This window comes from Geospiza fortis, unplaced genomic scaffold (genome assembly GCF_000277835.1).
Source record: "Geospiza fortis unplaced genomic scaffold, GeoFor_1.0 scaffold325, whole genome shotgun sequence".
In the NCBI taxonomy this organism is placed as follows: domain Eukaryota; kingdom Metazoa; phylum Chordata; class Aves; order Passeriformes; family Thraupidae; genus Geospiza; species Geospiza fortis.
This window is the reverse complement of record NW_005054427.1, coordinates 660,545-677,991: the sequence shown is the minus strand read 5'-3', so window position 1 is coordinate 677,991 and position 17,447 is coordinate 660,545. Positions and strand designations below refer to the sequence as shown.

The 17,447-nt window shown below is 42.8% G+C and overlaps 1 protein-coding gene across 1 annotated transcript; it reads right to left on the bottom strand.

Moving 5' to 3' along the window:
- Window positions 1–12,790: 12,790 nt before the first annotated feature.
- CTSL (cathepsin L) lies at window positions 12,791–17,422 on the bottom strand. Its single transcript, XM_005426884.2, has 7 exons — window positions 17,238–17,422; window positions 16,796–16,918; window positions 16,544–16,699; window positions 16,141–16,365; window positions 14,393–14,561; window positions 13,998–14,115; window positions 12,791–13,197 (listed from the first exon to the last, which is right to left on the bottom strand). Exons 1-7 carry the CDS (start codon window positions 17,361–17,363, stop codon window positions 13,098–13,100), a joined length of 1,017 nt encoding a protein of 338 aa, XP_005426941.1. The 5' UTR covers window positions 17,364–17,422; the 3' UTR covers window positions 12,791–13,097.
- Window positions 17,423–17,447: the final 25 nt, after the last annotated feature.

Below are 17,447 nucleotides of genomic sequence, written 5' to 3'. Positions count from 1 at the left end.
AGACACAGAGAAGGCAGAATTACTGAATGCCTTCTTTGTCTCAGTCTTTACTGGTGAGGCCAGCCCTGAGGAGTCCCAATCTCAGAGGCAAGAGAAGAAGGCTGGAGAAAGGAAGACTTTGCCCTGGTCACAGAGGGTTGGGTTAGAGATCAGTTAGAGAGACTTAACACCCATAAATCCATGGGCTCTGATGGGATGCACCCATGGGAACCCAGGGAGCTGGCCAATGTTGATAAGCCAACCTCCACTATCTGTGCAAAAGCATGGAGAGCAGCAGAGTCACCCAATGACTGCAGCAAAGTCAACATTACTGCCATCTCCAAAAGGATGAGAAGGAGGACCTGGGAAGGTACGTCCTGTCAGCCTCACCTCCATACCTGAAAAGGGAATGGAACAGCTCATTCTGGAGGTCATGCCCAGGCATGTGGAGGACAATAAGGCCATTGGGAGTAGTCACCGTGGATTCACCAAGGCGAACTCACGCTTTACCAATCTGATAAACCTCTGTGGTGGCATGGTAGGATGGGTCAGTGAGGGGAGAGCAGTGGATGCTGTCTGCCTTGACTTCAGCAAGGCTTTTGACAATGTTTCCCATAACATCCTGGCAGGTAAGCTCAGGAAATGTGGGTTAGAGGAAGGCATGGTGAGGTGAATGGAGAACTGTCTCAATGGCAGAGAGTCATGACCAGCAAAACAGAATCCACCTAGAGACCAACAGCCAGTGGCATTTTCTGGGATCAATACTGGGACCAGTCTTGTTCAACTTGTTTATCAATGACCCAGATGAAGGGATAGAATGTACCCTCAGCAAGTTTGCTGATTGTTGTGTTGTGTTTGTACAAGTTGGACTGTTCTGTTTCCCCTTTCCATGTAATGGTTCTGCCCTGGTTCTCTCCTCCCTCCCTGGCGCTGCCACTCTGCCCCAGTTGCCTTGGAGACTAAGGTATCCTTTCTCAAATCCCTCCCCGGTGCCCTGTCCGTCACTCGGCGCTCCCACCCTTCTCTCTAGAAACTTCCAGCTAGAGCATCGGGTGATTGGTTCAGGGGCCGGGGCCCCACCCTTAAGTTATCCCCATCCATGTTCTCCCTAAGTCAATCTTTTGTATCCCACTCCCCTCTAAAACTCTATTTGCCAGAGGACTGACTCCTCCCCTGTCTCCCTCCCTCCTTATAAGCTGCTGCAAAACTCCCTGACTTTCTCTTCGGCTGTTGGTTCCCCTGGGACCCAATAAATCTGGATTCACCGCAGCTGGACAGCGCTCTCTTTTTCTGCTGACTGCTGCTGACAAGCCAAGTCACATTCTACAGCAAGGTAGCGCTGCTGTCACAGCACGGAGCGTTTGCCTTAGGTGCTGTCCCGAAGCACGGAGATCAGGATAGCGCTCCCCTACAGCTACAGCGGCTAGCTGGATAGCTAGCCGGGACATCCAAGAAGGACAATCCTTCCCCAGCTTGACCTCTTCAGCTGATGGCACTAAACTGAGGGAGTGGTGATCCACCTGAAGGCTCTGCTGCCATTCTGTGGGACCTTGCTAGGCTGGAGAGCTGGGCAGAGAGAAACTTAATGAGCTCCACAAGGGCAGGTGTTGGGTCCTGCGCCAGGGCAGGAACAGCCCCAAGCACCAGCACAGGCCAGGGGTTGCTCCTACAGAGCAGCTCTGTGGAGAAGGACCTGGGACTCCTGGTGGATCACAAGCCATCCATGAGCTGGCAGTGTCCCTGTGGCCAGGAGGGACAAGGGTATCTTAGGGTGTATCAGGAAGAGCATGGCCAGGAGGTCAAGGGAGTTGTGCCTCTAGTCAGCCCTGGTGAGGCCACACCTGGAGTGCTGTGTCCAGTTCTGGGCTCCTCAGTAAAAGAGACCCAAGGAGCTACGGGAGAGAGTCCAGTAGAGGGTCACAAAGATTATTTGGGGTCTGGAGCATCTCTCTTATGAGGAGAGACTGTAGAAACTGAGCCTGTTTAGTCCGGAGAAGAAAACACTGAGAGGGGATCTCATTAACAAATATAAGTATCTCAAAGGCGGGTGCCAAGAGGATGGTGCCAGACTTCTTTCAGTGGTGCCCAGTGACTGGACAAGGACCAATGGCCATAAACTAAAACACAGGAAATTCCTCTAGTCAGCCCTGGTGAGGCCACACCTGGAGTGCTGTGTCCAGTTCTGGGCTCCTCAGTAAAAGAGACCCAAGGAGCTACGGGAGAGAGTCCAGTAGAGGGTCACAAAGATTATTTGGGGTCTGGAGCATCTCTCTTATGAGGAGAGACTGTAGAAACTGAGCCTGTTTAGTCCGGAGAAGAAAACACTGAGAGGGGATCTCATTAACAAATATAAGTATCTCAAAGGCGGGTGCCAAGAGGATGGTGCCAGACTTCTTTCAGTGGTGCCCAGTGACTGGACAAGGACCAATGGCCATAAACTAAAACACAGGAAATTCCACCTCAGCATGAGGAAGAATTTCTTTACACTGAGGGTGGCAGAGCACTGGACCAGGTTGTCCAGGAGTCCTCCTCTGTGAAGACATTCAAAATCCATTTGAACGTGTTCCTGTGTAACTTGCTGTAGCTGACTGTGCCTTGGACGGGGAGTTTGACTGACTGATCTCCAGGGGTCCCTTCCTACCCTAATGATTTGTAATTCTGACACTTCTAGGCTTCTATAGCCATCCATCCTCTAGGTTTTCTTGTTCTAGATCTCAGACTTGACACTACCTAAGGAGATCAGAAATCCACTGTGAAACTTGCAGTCATTGGCCAATGAGAAAAAATTAGCAATTAAAAAAATGTGTGATTACATTAAATGATAAGGATGTGAAAACTAGGCTTTAGGTCACTTTAAGTATTAGACCCTTCTATCTAACCCCCTTTATAACTCTCCTGTCTCATTATATGAACTTTTTTTACTCCTTGATGTAAACAACTCCTGCACTCTCTTCTCATTTTCACCCCTGATCCACACCCTCCCACTGTGCTGGTACAAAACTTTATTAAGAACATTCTGTGAATTACTTTAGGACATAGAGAGGAGTTAAGAATACTCTTGCCAAGAAAATCCAACAGTTATTTTTTAACTTACAAATGTGTTTTAATATTTCTAAAGAAGAGGCAGGCTGAAGAAAAGCAGACAGAAAATTATTCAGGATGAGTATTTACCCTTAGTTATTGCTATCCCAGGGGTGAGGATGTGATTTCAGTGCTGCTTCAGGTATCAAAGCACTCTTCTTTCAGGTGTTTATCTGACACTTTTTAAAGCTGTAACAACTACCCAGGATCAGCAAGTACAGCATGTACTTGTTTATTCTGTTCCTCATCACGTGCTTCCCAAAGCTCTGCTATCAGCAGCAGAACACAAACAACACTTAAATCCTGGAGACTGAAGAGGAAGCAGAAAAAAAATATGGTTTAGGTAATAATAAAACCTTTTTACTGCATGATGGAATTGTGCATCCTGATTATAGAAACTAATAAATCAGTTTCTCTGTGGAAAAAATGTGCACAGAGTACATATACATATTTTTTTTTAGACACCCATACTTACATGATAATTCTCTCTCTCTCTCTCTCTCTCTCTCAGAGCTCTATGTAGATACACAAAGAGATGTTGATGTCACTAATTTATTGAGGAATTCCACTGCATTTTTGAAGTTGGAAACCTCAAAAGCCAAGTTTAATTTGAGGCCAGTCTAAGTAAGCTAACAATACTAGTTTTACATGAGAAAGATCACTGGTAACTTGGTCCTGTCCCCAGGGCCAGGAGAGATGATAAGGCAAGAACAGAGATGAGGCATTCCTCAGCATAACCACAGGACCTCTAAAAACCTCTGAGGGACATGCTGAAAGTTTGTTTTGCAGTGGGTGTACCCAGTCTAGTGGCTAAGATCTGTGCTCCTGCTGGCAGGATGTATACACCTGCACACTGCAATGTGTCAGTCATTCAGTGCCCGACTTACTGTCACCCAACTTGCCTTCATTGAAGTATAGTTTCACAGAAAAGCCTGGATCTAATCCCAGCTGCTATTTTCCCCACATTTTGGGTTTTTTCCTCAGTTTGCACCAAAAGCACATGATAGTGAAGGGGCTAGTGCTCTGACTAATAACTGCTGCTTGGGAGCTGCTGACACGTAAATGAAAATTCTCCTCGTTTGTGGGCTGCTTCGTGGCTGGTGCTTACAAAGAGATCCATATCTGTATAAACAACCCATACAGACCTCAAATGCAGATTAAGAAAGCAGCTACTTTATTCAGTGTGAGCAGTGGATATTCTTTGCAGAGTCCTGCTCCGATCTACCTCACCTACCTAAGGACCTGTATGTATTCTGCTACATACAACCCTGCAAGCACACCCCTCACAAAGTCCTTCTCAAAGGCTCAGGGTGAGTTTAAAGCTTCCCTCTGCAGTGTGAGACTAGTTCAGACCATTTCTGCAGAGCTCTCTTACACTAACTGTGGGATGAGGGGACACCACCTACAAAGCCCTTGCAACACCAGGCCACAACTTCCTTCCATGGCCTCCCATCATGGTTTTGCAAGGTATCTGAGGGCTGCTGAGAAAGTAGGGTAGATTTTTTTTTTTTTTAAGAATCAGAGACTATTTAGTGGTTGGACTGATGTGAAAGGGGACACACCACAAGCTGCCATCAAGGCTGCTGAGAGAAGCAGGCAGTGTTCATGATGAAGATGCTGAGACTGCCTCCAGATGCAGAAGCCAGCAGTACCTGATATTATTCCTCAGATACTCATCAGCATGATACAAAATTAAAAATACATGGAAACGCCAAGTAAGACATATGTGAGCTAAATACTATTCACATATGTGCCTTTGTATCAGTATTTAATAGCTCCTCAGCAAAAAATTAAATATTAATAAATCAGTGCCCATTTGACTTCGTATTAGTTTTGGAGAAAGATGCAGAAATGATACTATTTGTACTGTACCATATACATACATACATATGCATATATATATATAAAAAAATATATATAAACACACACACACACACATATATATATACACATGCAACTGTTGTTAAAGCACTGGCTGTCAAACTTGTTGCCAAAATTAATTATTCTTTATAATTATTGGGAACATTTGCACCTATTTCAGAAGTAAAATAAGGCAAACTACCTAAACCTAGTGGTGTCGGCATCCAATAACACAAGAAAACCAGTCCACCACCAGTCTCTAATACATGAGCAGTTGTTCACAAATCACTTTGACTGGAAACCGAGTTAGTGTGAGCAGCCAGCCGCAGAGAGGTGGCCTTGTGACTGCAATCACAAGATGGGGGATCAGAGAACAGGTTGGGGCTGGCAGGCTTCCCACCAGTCCCGTGGCACCCTGGCTGCCTGTGCTGCTGCCCTGCCAGCCCAGCAGGCAGAGGAGCTGATCCTGGACACTCTGCAGCAGGACCTCACCCACCCCTGAGAAGGCAAGGCAGCTGAAATGCAGATGGTCTTTGAAATGTAGGATCAAATGTGTTGTCTGAACATTTGTTGATACTTTATTCTGTTTTCAAGAAAACACACACACGGGGGGAGTTTTGCTGGTTTTTTAATAAAGCCAACTCATATTTCTGGAAAAGTCAGGCAAAAGTTTTATTCATTTATAAAATGCCAGCTATTTAGAGACAGAGAACAAGAAAGAGCTTTTAGCTTACATGGATTATACCACAGAGACTCATTGTGAGAAAAGGGGGGTGGTGCCCATGGAAGAGAAGACGTTTAATAAGAGGAAAGATTATAAAGTCAATAATTTCTGTGGGACTGCAAAGGTAAAAGTATCTATTTTCCAGAGACATCCAGGGCCCAAAAGTGGGAATAGCAGAGAGTAAATGAACATTGAGACAAGAGGGTCAGCACACAGTTACCCAAAAGTACAGAACACCTGAAGTTTTGATGAGACATTCCCTACCACTCAGGCTTCATGTCATCACGGACAGCTTTCACAAACCCTATGGATCACTACCAAAAGCACCTTTGGTTTTTGTTCCTAGCTTTCTGCAAATACAGATGTGGTTTCAGAAAACACAAATCCAAAAACCTCAAACTAAGCATGTGATCTGATTCAAGTGAACTAATTTTAATACTTCATAGAGATAGGATTTTCCACTGCGATCTGCCCTGAGGAGGTTGCTTTCATCCAATGCAATGATTTGCATTGTGGCTTTGCAAGACTTTGTTCATCAGGAGCCCAGCAACCTGTTTTCTTCTAGCAGCTTTTGTAGTTCTGACCACTGCACTCAGTTTGGTGAGCCAGCTTGCAGAGGGTGTTGGCCAAGAGAGCTGTGTACTCCCATGATAATAAACAAGAATTTGGCCTGAGAATTGTTGTCAGCTGCTGAGCAGATCACCCAGTGAATATTTTATCACTTTTGAAAGGACACCTCTGAAGGAGATAATGAGCCCACTCAATTACTGGGTCAGCTGGGCTGATGCTGAATGTGCGTGGCCAGCCTAACCCCGGCCCGCGTGTGACCGCTCCTGGTGTCTCATGGATTCAGCAGACACTCCAATGCACCGTCGTCGGCACATGCCCGGGGAAAAAAAGAGGTCAGCTTCTCTCCACGCCCGGCTGCTGCAACACCGGCCTTGTCATCGCGTGCTCTGAGGAACACAGCCCTGAGACACCCTGCTGGGTGACACACCATCTGTCCTTTGCCCTTTCGATCGCCAGGTTTCCTGTTTTGTCCCTGCGTGGACAATTTTCTCCCTCTTTTAACAACACAGCACGATTTATTATTCTGGCACAGAAAGAGACAAAGGAGACTGCTCAAACAAAAGCAGGGAGGATAAGTGGAAAGGGCCATGCAGGCAAACGTAGATCTGAAATTTAAACTCAGCAGAAGAACACTGAGAATGGAGATGTTTACTTTTAGCTTTTTTTAAGATATGCTGGGAGAAAACAAAGCCAAAAGGAGAGGCTAGCCTTCTTGCAAATCCACACCCACAGCTGCTAATCAGTTGCCTGCCCTCTGGCAGGCGGCCTCACTGCTTTTGGCCTTCTTCCTCTCCCACTTTCCAGCTCTGTGTCAGTTTAGATTAAAAATTCAATGTGGAGGGAGTTTCTTTTGCTCTTGGTTTGCAGAATTGCTAACAAAAAGGGGCTATAAAGTTTGTTGAAATGTCTGGAAATAGTGCTACAGAAATACCATTTCAAAAGTATTCCTGATGTACACAAGGTTTGTTTCTGAAATGCTCTATTACATTGTGAGAGAAATGTGAAAGAAATGCTCATAACAGCACTGAAGCAGAAAACACAGGTCCTCTCCAATTCTTCCCATGACTAGCAGGCAACAAATAGCAAAAAGGCAGCAGGATTTATTCTTAACCTTTGCACAAGGCATTGGAATTTCTACATAAACAGAGAGAGATACGAGAGAAATCTCCAAAAGCCTATGCAATTTTACAACACAGCTCATGTTTCCAGTATATATTTCCTATTCCAAAAAAACCCAGCTGTCAGTCTGTGCTTCATGCTTGACTGAGGAAAGCAATACTGCTAAACATGCTGAGCAGAAGGAATGTTAAGATGGCTATTGAGAAGAACTTGCATTTACAATTCTAGCATTGTTGTGCTAATATGGTAAAAGATTGTGCTATGTGGTTTTATTTTTGGTGGGTTTGACCGGGGCCTTTATTGGGGTTTTTTGTTTTGGTGTTTTTTGGTTTTTGGGTTTTTTTTTTGTTGCTGTTTTTGTTTCTGGTTTGTTTTGGTTTTGTTTTTTGTTTTGCTATATCTAGCAAAAATGGGCACCTGCACACACAGCAATGAACTGGTTTAAGAGTTCTGTGGGCAGTCCTATCTAGGGGTGGTTTTGTGCCTTGTTACCAGCAGCATAAACTGATATATTACAGAGATATGCTTAGAAGTACCCTTTGTGGGAAAAAACACCTGACTTGGCAGGTCTGAAGCCATGGCATTTGACCTTTGGTTTTAAGCAAAATCAAGCATGTTCCAAGACATGCTACAACCTCAAGGGGTTCTCAACAGCCCATTTCAGCATCAACTTCTCAGATACCCTAAGCCAGTTTGAGCGTCTAGTAGCCCAGCATTTATTTCAAACAGTTCTATGTCATGGCATGCATGCTGTGCAGGAGGGTTTCATCAATAATTTAAAAAAAATCTTACTCAACAGAATATTAGAATAATTCCATGGCATTTAGTAGCACGTAGTTTCTGAAACTACAGTTTTTCCTAGTAGAGGCAGGAACTAGCTGTAATAGCTTCAGAGGGCTGTCAGTGGCACCCCAGGGGAGGACACCTAAACCATTCTCACCTCGAGAGAACACACAATAGTACAGACAAAGAACTTTGAAACACAAAGTTAATTCCAGGTGAATGTCCAAAATGTCACTAAGCATATGAACAACACAAGGCTGGAAAATCATCTCTTCCTTCCTGAGGTCTCAGACCAGAGGACTAGAGAACCTAGAGGACCTCACAAAGCCACCCTTAACCAGAACAGCCTTCTTAAGGTGGGAGGGAGGGGAATAGCTCACTCTCTGACTCTGCCCCATCTTTGACCACTTCCCAAACCTGGACTGCAGAAGGTACCAGGTATCAGCACTGCAGGACCACACCTGAGAACATATAGTGTTACTTCTACAATGTGCTTCCCAGCACTCATTTTATTGGGAAAGTCTAACAGGTTTCACTCAGAAGTAGGTTTTGGATCTTCTAAAGGTGGTGAGAACCATCAGTGAACAAGACAAGGAAGAAGCATTGTAAAAAAGAATCCAGTAAGTATTTTGCAAATGGCCATTGCCATGGTTTCTTCGCTCGTTTGTGCACAGAGGTTGGCAGTAGCTCTTCAGCAGAAAACAGGCAGGATGGAAACAAAGAGTGTTGCAGAAATCATATCTTAAGGCCACTGGGTGATAAATCTTTGCACAACTGAGCTTTAAGAAAACCCAAAACAGCCACTTGTGTTTATGAACACAAATGAAGGTGGCATCTTCTGAAACTCCTAATCTATCTAAACTAATCAATCCATGGATCAGGTCTCCACTCTGTGGCCAACCCTCCTGCTCCCCCAAACTAAATTCCTGGTTGGGCTCCCTGTCTGTTTTCAGAAGAGCCTTATTATCACTTAAGTTCAGTTTTGTGAATTGTGAATGAAATTTTGCTTTTGATTTTAGCCTTTCTTTCAAATGCTTTAGGTGCCCCTGCACTTATCCAAAATTTCACTTATGATTCAATAAAACTGTGATTAGCACATAAGGTAATAAAATCCCCTTTACTGATTTAAACAATTATTTCTTCAAAACAGTGTATTAGTTGAGTCAGCATTTTGTGCTATGACTTCCCAGCAAAAAGACTGAAGACCATTGGATGGACGGCAGGTAAAAATAGGTGCTTACTCTGTCATGTATCTTGGTAAAGTTCAAAGAGAGCTAGAATGCAGAAACATCAGGTTACTTCATGACAGCCTTCAGGCTGTGCTCAATTCTTTGGTTAATAGCCAGAAACTGCTGTCAATCTCTAATATGTCAAAACTGATTAGCTGGCTTTAAGCTTAAAACATATATGACACATTTGTTATTTTATCAAGGAGATTAAGGAGCAAATGCTGCATAACTGATATTCAGAAGCTAATTTTTGGGTTTTTTTGAAGTGGATATTCCCATTTTCCTGTGTGTCTTGTTGTCTCAGAGCTGTTTTTGGAGTGCTGTCATGCAGATCAACAGGTAATCTTTCATTATAGAAAACCATCAATGATATAATTAATCATATTTGCCTTTCCTGCAAGTTTTTCACTGCATGAAACGACAAGTATTTTTTTACCATAGTTCTTCAAAACATTTTGAAAATTAATTTAGTGCATGGCTTGTGTAGCAGAATAATAAAATTATTTGTTTCATTGTCAATGTTTGGAAATTGATTTAACTTTGGCAAAGCCAAAAACCAATCACATTAAAAAAATATCCCTAAAATTCTGTTCTACTCAGCAGTCACAGATAGTATGAAAAATTGAATGCTCTTACAGGAAAATAGTTTCCTACATGACAGTTAAAATTCCTTTCTCACCAGACTCTAAATAATAAGAACTTCATGTGTAAGTGAAATGAATTCCATCATTTTCCTTGCCCCAAGAATACATGCCCTTAAAAGCTCAGGTTCAGTGAGTGATAAAAAACATCCAACAAGCAGAGAAGAGAAACTGCTAAGAGACCTTTAGGACAAGAACAGTCTAAGAAGCATCAGCACATGAAAACCAAATGCAAAACTTTATTTTTCTTCCCAAATTCCAACAAAAAGTGCATTTTCACAATTAAGATGCTAGCAAACAAGGACTGCTATGGTTTATCACTGTACAGAACTGCAATCTAGCATGCAATAGTGCCCAGCTCATGTATTTCAATAGGCGTAAGACCCCATTAACAAGAGTAGCTGTAATTTAGACAGGACCCAAGCCAGGTATAGATAGGATTTTTTACTGTTAATAAAACGTGCACTAGTGTATCTTTTACTGATAATACAGGTGCACTAGAATATTTTAAACTCACTCATTTTTTAATAAATGGAGCTTCAGCTATCAGGAACATATAACCAGTGGAAGCTTTGGAAAGAAAACACTGGGTTAATAATCAAGAGCTTTAATTGCCACAGCTTTCTGTGGAGCAACTCTGGAGCTTTCCATGACCACACATAAACGTGCATTTGCTGTATCTTCCCAAAGGAAGAATGCTGAACAGAGACAACACTTCCCCCACTGGAATATATACCACTATGGAATCATTTGCTACTTTAGTAGTATTTCTGAAGTAAATAAAACAGGTTTGCCAAAGATAGGGCCACTGCAATGGAATCACAAAACCAGATCTAATATTGCTCTTGAAATGGGTGTTATATTCCTAAGGAAAGAAACTTACACAAACTGCAACTTAGACAAAAATTTTAGTCATTATGGTGTCATGTAAGGCAATTCTGGGTGAAGCTGTTACTTCAGGTTGTATAAATACTGAGTTATCTACATGACCTGACTTACCCTGTCCCCTTCTTTATTATTCACTCTGAGGAGGATGTTCAACCAGAATAGTCAGCAAGTTTTAATCCACACAAATAACTGCATTAGCACATATTTTTCCTAAAAAAGTCAAAGACTGATGGCTGTTTTGTGAACTACATGCCCATTCATGTGCAGATACTTTGGAAAGTTATTTCCTTTTCATTTCCCATCTGGTCATAAAAAAATACCTTGTTTTCCCAGTAACTTTTTTGAACCCTGGATTTTGCAACCAAACACCTTTCCCTGTTGCCCATTTTTTTAGCAGTTCAAGTCCCAGCAGGCTTTTTACTGGTCTCACTTCTAGCCAATAAAGAAAACACAAAGCATGAAGCACTACCAGGGTCACAGTAACATCAGCTTCTGGGATTAAAAAGTGTTAGGACAGACAAGTGTCAGCCCATTCCCAGTTCCAGTAGCAAGAATGAAAATAATTTTCTGTGTAAGGAGCTTATACAGTCACTTCTCTGGCAGCATTTTGCTCCTGGTTGTCATTCTGAATGTACACACCAGTGCCATTTCCTTCTGAGTATCAGCCCTTAGAGGACCACCTGGTGAGCTTCATAATACTTACTCCATAGCTTCCACAAGCAAAGTGGATGCTTTCCATAACTAGCTTAGCAAGTCAACTTAATAGCTAAGTTATAACCAGTATTTCTGCTCTGTGGCTTGTTACATAGCCACTGGGCTGAGTGAGGCTCTTCCTTTAAAAAAAATAACAAAGCAAACTTGTCAGGAAATTCAGGTTGAAAGAATTCATCTACAAGCAGCACATGAACAACTCACAATTATTATTTTTATGGATAATTCACCTTGTTTTTCTCTTCAAGAGTTTATTAAATGCAACTTAAAGACTTACATTATCATAAATAAGGAAATTAATCATCCATAAGTTCTGGTCTAAGTGTTCCTTTGTGTGCATGGCTATCAGCTTCTGAAAAGATGTGCACAAAAACCTATGAGTCCATGAAGTCAGTGCTTGTGCTAGTTATGCTACAGAACTACACCTCCTTTGTCCAAAAGCAAGAGTTGATGTCAATACCCAAAAGCCAAGCCAAGCCTTCTCCCCCTGCTGTTTTTGGTATTTACCATCCTCTGCAGGAGGTACCCAAACCTGGCTACTGGTACCTGTCTAAACCACATCTGAACAGTAGTATGCAAACATGCTAATGCTCATGTTTGCACTGATACCTGCAGAGAGAAAAAGACATACAGGGCACTGTGTGAATCACCTAAGTCAGCCAGCAAGTAACAAAGCAGCCCAACATCACTTTCCCTAGGGAAATCTTCCTTATCCCCCTTCCTTCTCCAGCTGAAGCTGGTACAGGGGGAAGACAACTATCTAGTGTCCTACATGTCTCCAGAAACAAGCCCTTTGAACAGCCCAGGTGTGCTTTGGGTGCTCCTGTTAAAATGCTCAAAAGGACGTAACTGCACAAACTACGCAAATGTGCTGCTTTTGAGGCACCATTGAGAAAACTAACAGAATTAAAAGCTAAGTGAAGATTAGCTGCTGCATACAGAAGATGACAAGACTGACGATCTTTGTTATGACACACCAGGAACCAGGGATATTTTTCCACTTCCCATTTTAAAGAAATCTGTGTCTACACAGATAAATTCTACACTCCTTTTTGTAACAACTACTAGCCATTCCCAGATAGGCCTGCATTTTAGTGACCAGTGGAGGGAGGGGTACACACAAACAGACTCTACCTAAGAGTACAATTTAGGATGCCTATTTGACGAATGTCCCAAGTAGAAAAGAACACCAAAATGCCAAGTCATATGTATGTAGTGGAATTTAAGTATTTATTTAAAAAGTAAACCTTTGGACACATTGCAATTAAAAAAAAAGGAAAAATACAAAGAATCTATTGGATTAAGCAGTCAAAAGCTCGCAATATTACAAGCTGTTTACATACCAACATTTACATTAATTTAAACAAGTGGCATGTCACCAACATGTAAAATATACTTCAAGAGTTTTAAAAATCAAGTTGAGTTTTGAAAGACACAAGGCTACCACATGTGAACATGGGTTTGGTCATTCAGTTTAAATCCCCTCTTGTACTGAAATGTTCAGTCTTCAAATTATACTAGTGGATAGCTAGCAGCTGTTGCTATTCCACAGTGGTTCTTCCTGTCCTTGGCCATGTAGATATATCCTTTGTCACCCCACTTCTCACCCCAGCTGAAAACAAAAGCAAAGGGTTTGTTTATATATTCAGAAGTTACTCATTCACTGCCTTTCCCTCTAAGTGTTTAAAACTGAAAACTGCTGCCTTCCACATTGTGGAGAAAATCCAAGATAGCTGCAGCCATAAACTTAAGTGTTTTCCAACAATTAAAAGCATCCCAGGAGGCATCCTGACTCCACAGAACTGAAGAATGTAGTCATTTTCTCACGAGGTAGTCTCATTGATGTGCAAACCTTGACTACATGTGCCTGAAGCTCAGACACTGCTGCCAGGCAATTTAAGGGAAGTCAAAGGCTGCAAAAACAGCATTTGAGGGTGGTGCCCCAGTAATGCTGAGAACATGAGACAAGCTCATGTGATGTGCCCTTCGGCATTAATTTATTTGCCCTCCAACCTAGGAGGTAATGTCATTTTTAAAGTTCAAGTATCATCCTATTTCACTTAAGTGAGCAGCACTCTGCTTCCATAAAAAATTCCATTGCACCCCTACAAGCAGGCTTCTTCCTGCTCCCCTCTGCTCCACATCTTTATTATCTACTAGGTTCACAGGCTGTTTCAGCACTGAGCTCCCTTAAATTAACTGAACAAGCAGAATAAGATGGCTGCTTTGTGCTTACTTTATTAGGCTGCCAGCAGCATGAGATGCATTTTACCATTTGTCATACCATACAATCTGAAACCAATCTCCAGATCTCTCACATATAGATTTTAATTACTGTTGTGTCTGCACGTCTCCCCTTACAAGTGACAAACTTCCTTTTATTCTCCCCCAGATACATGACACAGACCTTACCTGTTCTTAACAATCCAGTATTTCTTCCCATCTACATCTTCCCCCTCAAAGCCATAACCTACAACCAGAACACCATGGTCCAAGTCTTCACTGCTGCAGTCTGGTTCATAGTAGATACCTGCAAAGTATTCACTCATGAGCAAAATCATCTTATCCCTCACAAGAAGCTTAGTGTATTTCAACTCCAACACTGCACAGCTTCTTGAAATTGAGGGACAAGTAGACACATATACAAGAGAAATATATGTGGGAAAAAACATGACCTAGAATTAAAATGACTTCTGAATTATCATACCTGGTTTTTCTTTCGTCTATTTAACTGCAGGGTAATGAACACTGAGTAATTAAAAAAAACCCAGTTATGTGGATAAATGTAATTAATTACAAATCCCCACCTGATTGATAGAACTGAAATGAAGAATGGCCTGCATCAATAGCAACAGACACTGGACCCACAGCTGCAACTGCTTTCATGAGAGCTCTTTCGTGTCCTTGAGGGATGTCAACAAAGCCAGTGTCATTAGCAGCATTATATTCTGCCTTGTAGCGACAGTCTTCATCATCCTAAGTAGAGAAAGCTGTAGTTATTACACAGGTTTCCATTTAACACACTGGTGAGAACAGAACTACCATACATGGTGTGACTTTGCTGCTTTGAGAGCATGGGACTGAAGAGGATCCAATTGCCTAAGCAGCACTTTGCAAGGATAACAGAAAATACAGAAGAACTGCTTCTGAGCTTCTCAAAAGTACAGAAAAGTGACAGCGGGGCCCAAAAAGTCCCCACCAACTTGACAAGAGTTGCAGAGGGCCATCACATTCTGGAACACTGCTCTTTTTGGTTGGCAGGACAACTATCTTTACAGGAAGGAAAGAAGCCCAGAGTGCATTAATGGGCACTGGAAGAAAGCCAAGTATTCATTAATTACAAAGCAATCCAGAAACTGCTCATTGAGCAAGCACTTAAAATCCACAATTTTAACATGTCATAGTTCGAAAAGCTATACAGAATGATTTGAAAGCTAGGAATTTGTGTTACATGACCTTACAAACAACAGTTGGGGGTGGTATTTGTGGTATTTCTAGTAGAGTGCTGCTTTTGGTTTTATTACGTGGGGTTTTTTGGTTTTGTTTTTTTTTTTTTTTCTTTGATTTTTACAGTGAAGCCTGAACTGCTGATGTCATGTACATTTACAGCAGGAGAGAGGTGAGGCCTAGTTTCAAGTCAGGTCATGTGAAACTGAAACAGATTCAAGCAAGCACATCCTTGCCTTACCTGCACTATAGGTTAGTACCAAAATTGTTTCCCCAACTAAATGAACACAGACTATAGCTCAGTTGCTTACTTTCCATACTCAGCAAGTTAGGCACTTCCTATAATCAACTGATCTCTACAACAGCCAAGATTATGAAAGAGATTACAGGGACACAGGTGAACTGGAACTCAGATCCCATGTTGTTGACAACAAACAGTATTGCTATTGCCCAGACAACACAAAACAAGCTGAAAGAAGAGATCCTCTACAGTGAGCAGAATTCTTAAAAGGTGAAAATCACAAACTACTGGCTCTCAAGTGATACCACAACTGACTGCTGCTCTTTCATCCTCTTGTATCTGTTTAACAATACAGGGATTTTAAAAGCCTGTCCATTATCTCCATTTATGCACACTTAGTCCAGAAACAGAACTCAAGGCATTAACAACTGTTGTTAAAAATCCAATTGACACTAGCCACAAGAATTAGGTGGTCTATAGGTAGCAACTCTGTGATAGGTCAGTTATAGGAAGATGAATTGCTGTCCTACCACTAAGTAGCACTGTTGACAAGGGCTGGGTTCCTGGTCTGGTGTGGCAACCAAGATAAGGCATGACAGAAGGGGAGCAATGAGGGGGAGGAACAAGAATACTTGCTCCAGTTTTTCTAACTGGTCTGTCAAGATTTTGACCTCAAAGACCAGCGCAATATGTGATTCCTACTGGGGCTAGCAGTCATGCTAGTTCTCTTAGCAAAGACACAACAGGAATTACAGATGCACTGATCTCTACAGACATTTTCCTTTCCAGGCATTTGAGTTTCCCAACACAGCTTCTTCCACACAAAAGACATGACACCTGCAACACAAGTTCAACTATTCCACTTACCTTTGCAGTGTATGGATAGGATTCCTCTGAATCAATGCCCCCATTATCCTGTATGTATTGGAAAGCCTGGTCCATGAGACCACCATTACAGCCTTGATTCCCCTCAGGGCGAGAGCAGTCCACCAGATTCTGTTCACTCAGTGAAACAAGTTTGCCAGTTTTTCTGAAGTGCTGCCCTTCAAGAGCTCCTGTTGTGCTGAAAGCCCAGCAAGAGCCACATTGACCCTGAAGTATAAAGCGAAATCACAAGTTACATACCCAGACAGTTACAAAATGGTGCTCAGTTTAGTAAGCTTGTACTAGACACCAACAAACAGGTACAGTGTTTTTCCCCTATGAAAGTGGATGGAGCATTCAGGAAACTGGACCTATAACTGGTCAGAAATTCACCATCAGATAGTACCTGGTCTTTAACTGGAGTTACATATCCCTTCTCTCGCCAATCTACTGATCGTGGTGCTTCCAAGAAGTTGGGTTCAAGAAACTGGGATCCTCTGTATTTTCTTTCTGACTTCTTGTGTACATAACCATTCATGAGCTGTCTGAACTCCTCAGTCGTCTGAAAAACAAATCAATATATATGCAGTCACTATCTACTGCTGTATCTATTACACACCATTACCAAGAACTGTACATTACATGTCTCCACACATACCATGTCGCCAAACTGATTCATTCCCAGCTTGTAGCTGTGTTTTCCTAATGCATGATCCAGATTATGGATTTCAATCATTTTCAGATTCTTCTCCCACACCACTCTCCTCCAGCCTTCCTCTCTCTAAGGGGACAAAAAACCAGCATACTTCAAGAAGACATGTCAAAGCAAGTTTGCTTGCACAACAAGCTTTCTAAGGCTCATAATACCGGGCAAATGTACACTACTCGAATGGGAAGCGCGAACCGTGTCAAGCGGTGATCTTTTTGCCGCCCTCATAAGAAAAACAACGAGTAGAGGGCAGCTGAGTCAATACATAAACACAGGAAAGGAACTTGGGAAGAGAAGGATTATGCTTCCCAAGCCCTGCCCACAGCTGGCGTTGTAACAAAGCAGACATGACTCAGCTGGTGGGGCCCAGCTCCGTGCGCTCGGCGCTCACCTCATGATAGTCCTTCTTGTGCCACGACTTCCACAGCTGCCAGTGGTCGTCCAGCTCAGGGTCCAGCCTCGGCGCGCCGAGAACCACGCCCAAGCAGAAGCACAGCGTGGTCAGGAACGGGTTCATGCTGGCCGATCTGCCAAGGACGGAGGAAAGCGGTCAGGCAGGGCGCCCTGAGCGCAGGGGATGCCAGACCCGCGGCGGCCCGCG

Excerpts from the sequence above, each read along its gene's own strand:
- CTSL (XM_005426884.2), bottom strand. The coding sequence starts at position 17,363 with ATGAACCCGTTCCTGACCACGCTGTGCTTCTGCTTGGGCGTGGTTCTC. Across the intron at positions 16,700-16,795 it reads TGAATCAGTTTGGCGACATG|ACGACTGAGGAGTTCAGACA; the intron begins GTATGTGTGGAG and ends TTTGTTTTTCAG. Across the intron at positions 16,366-16,543 it reads TAACTCCAGTTAAAGACCAG|GGTCAATGTGGCTCTTGCTG; the intron begins GTACTATCTGAT and ends TTTATACTTCAG.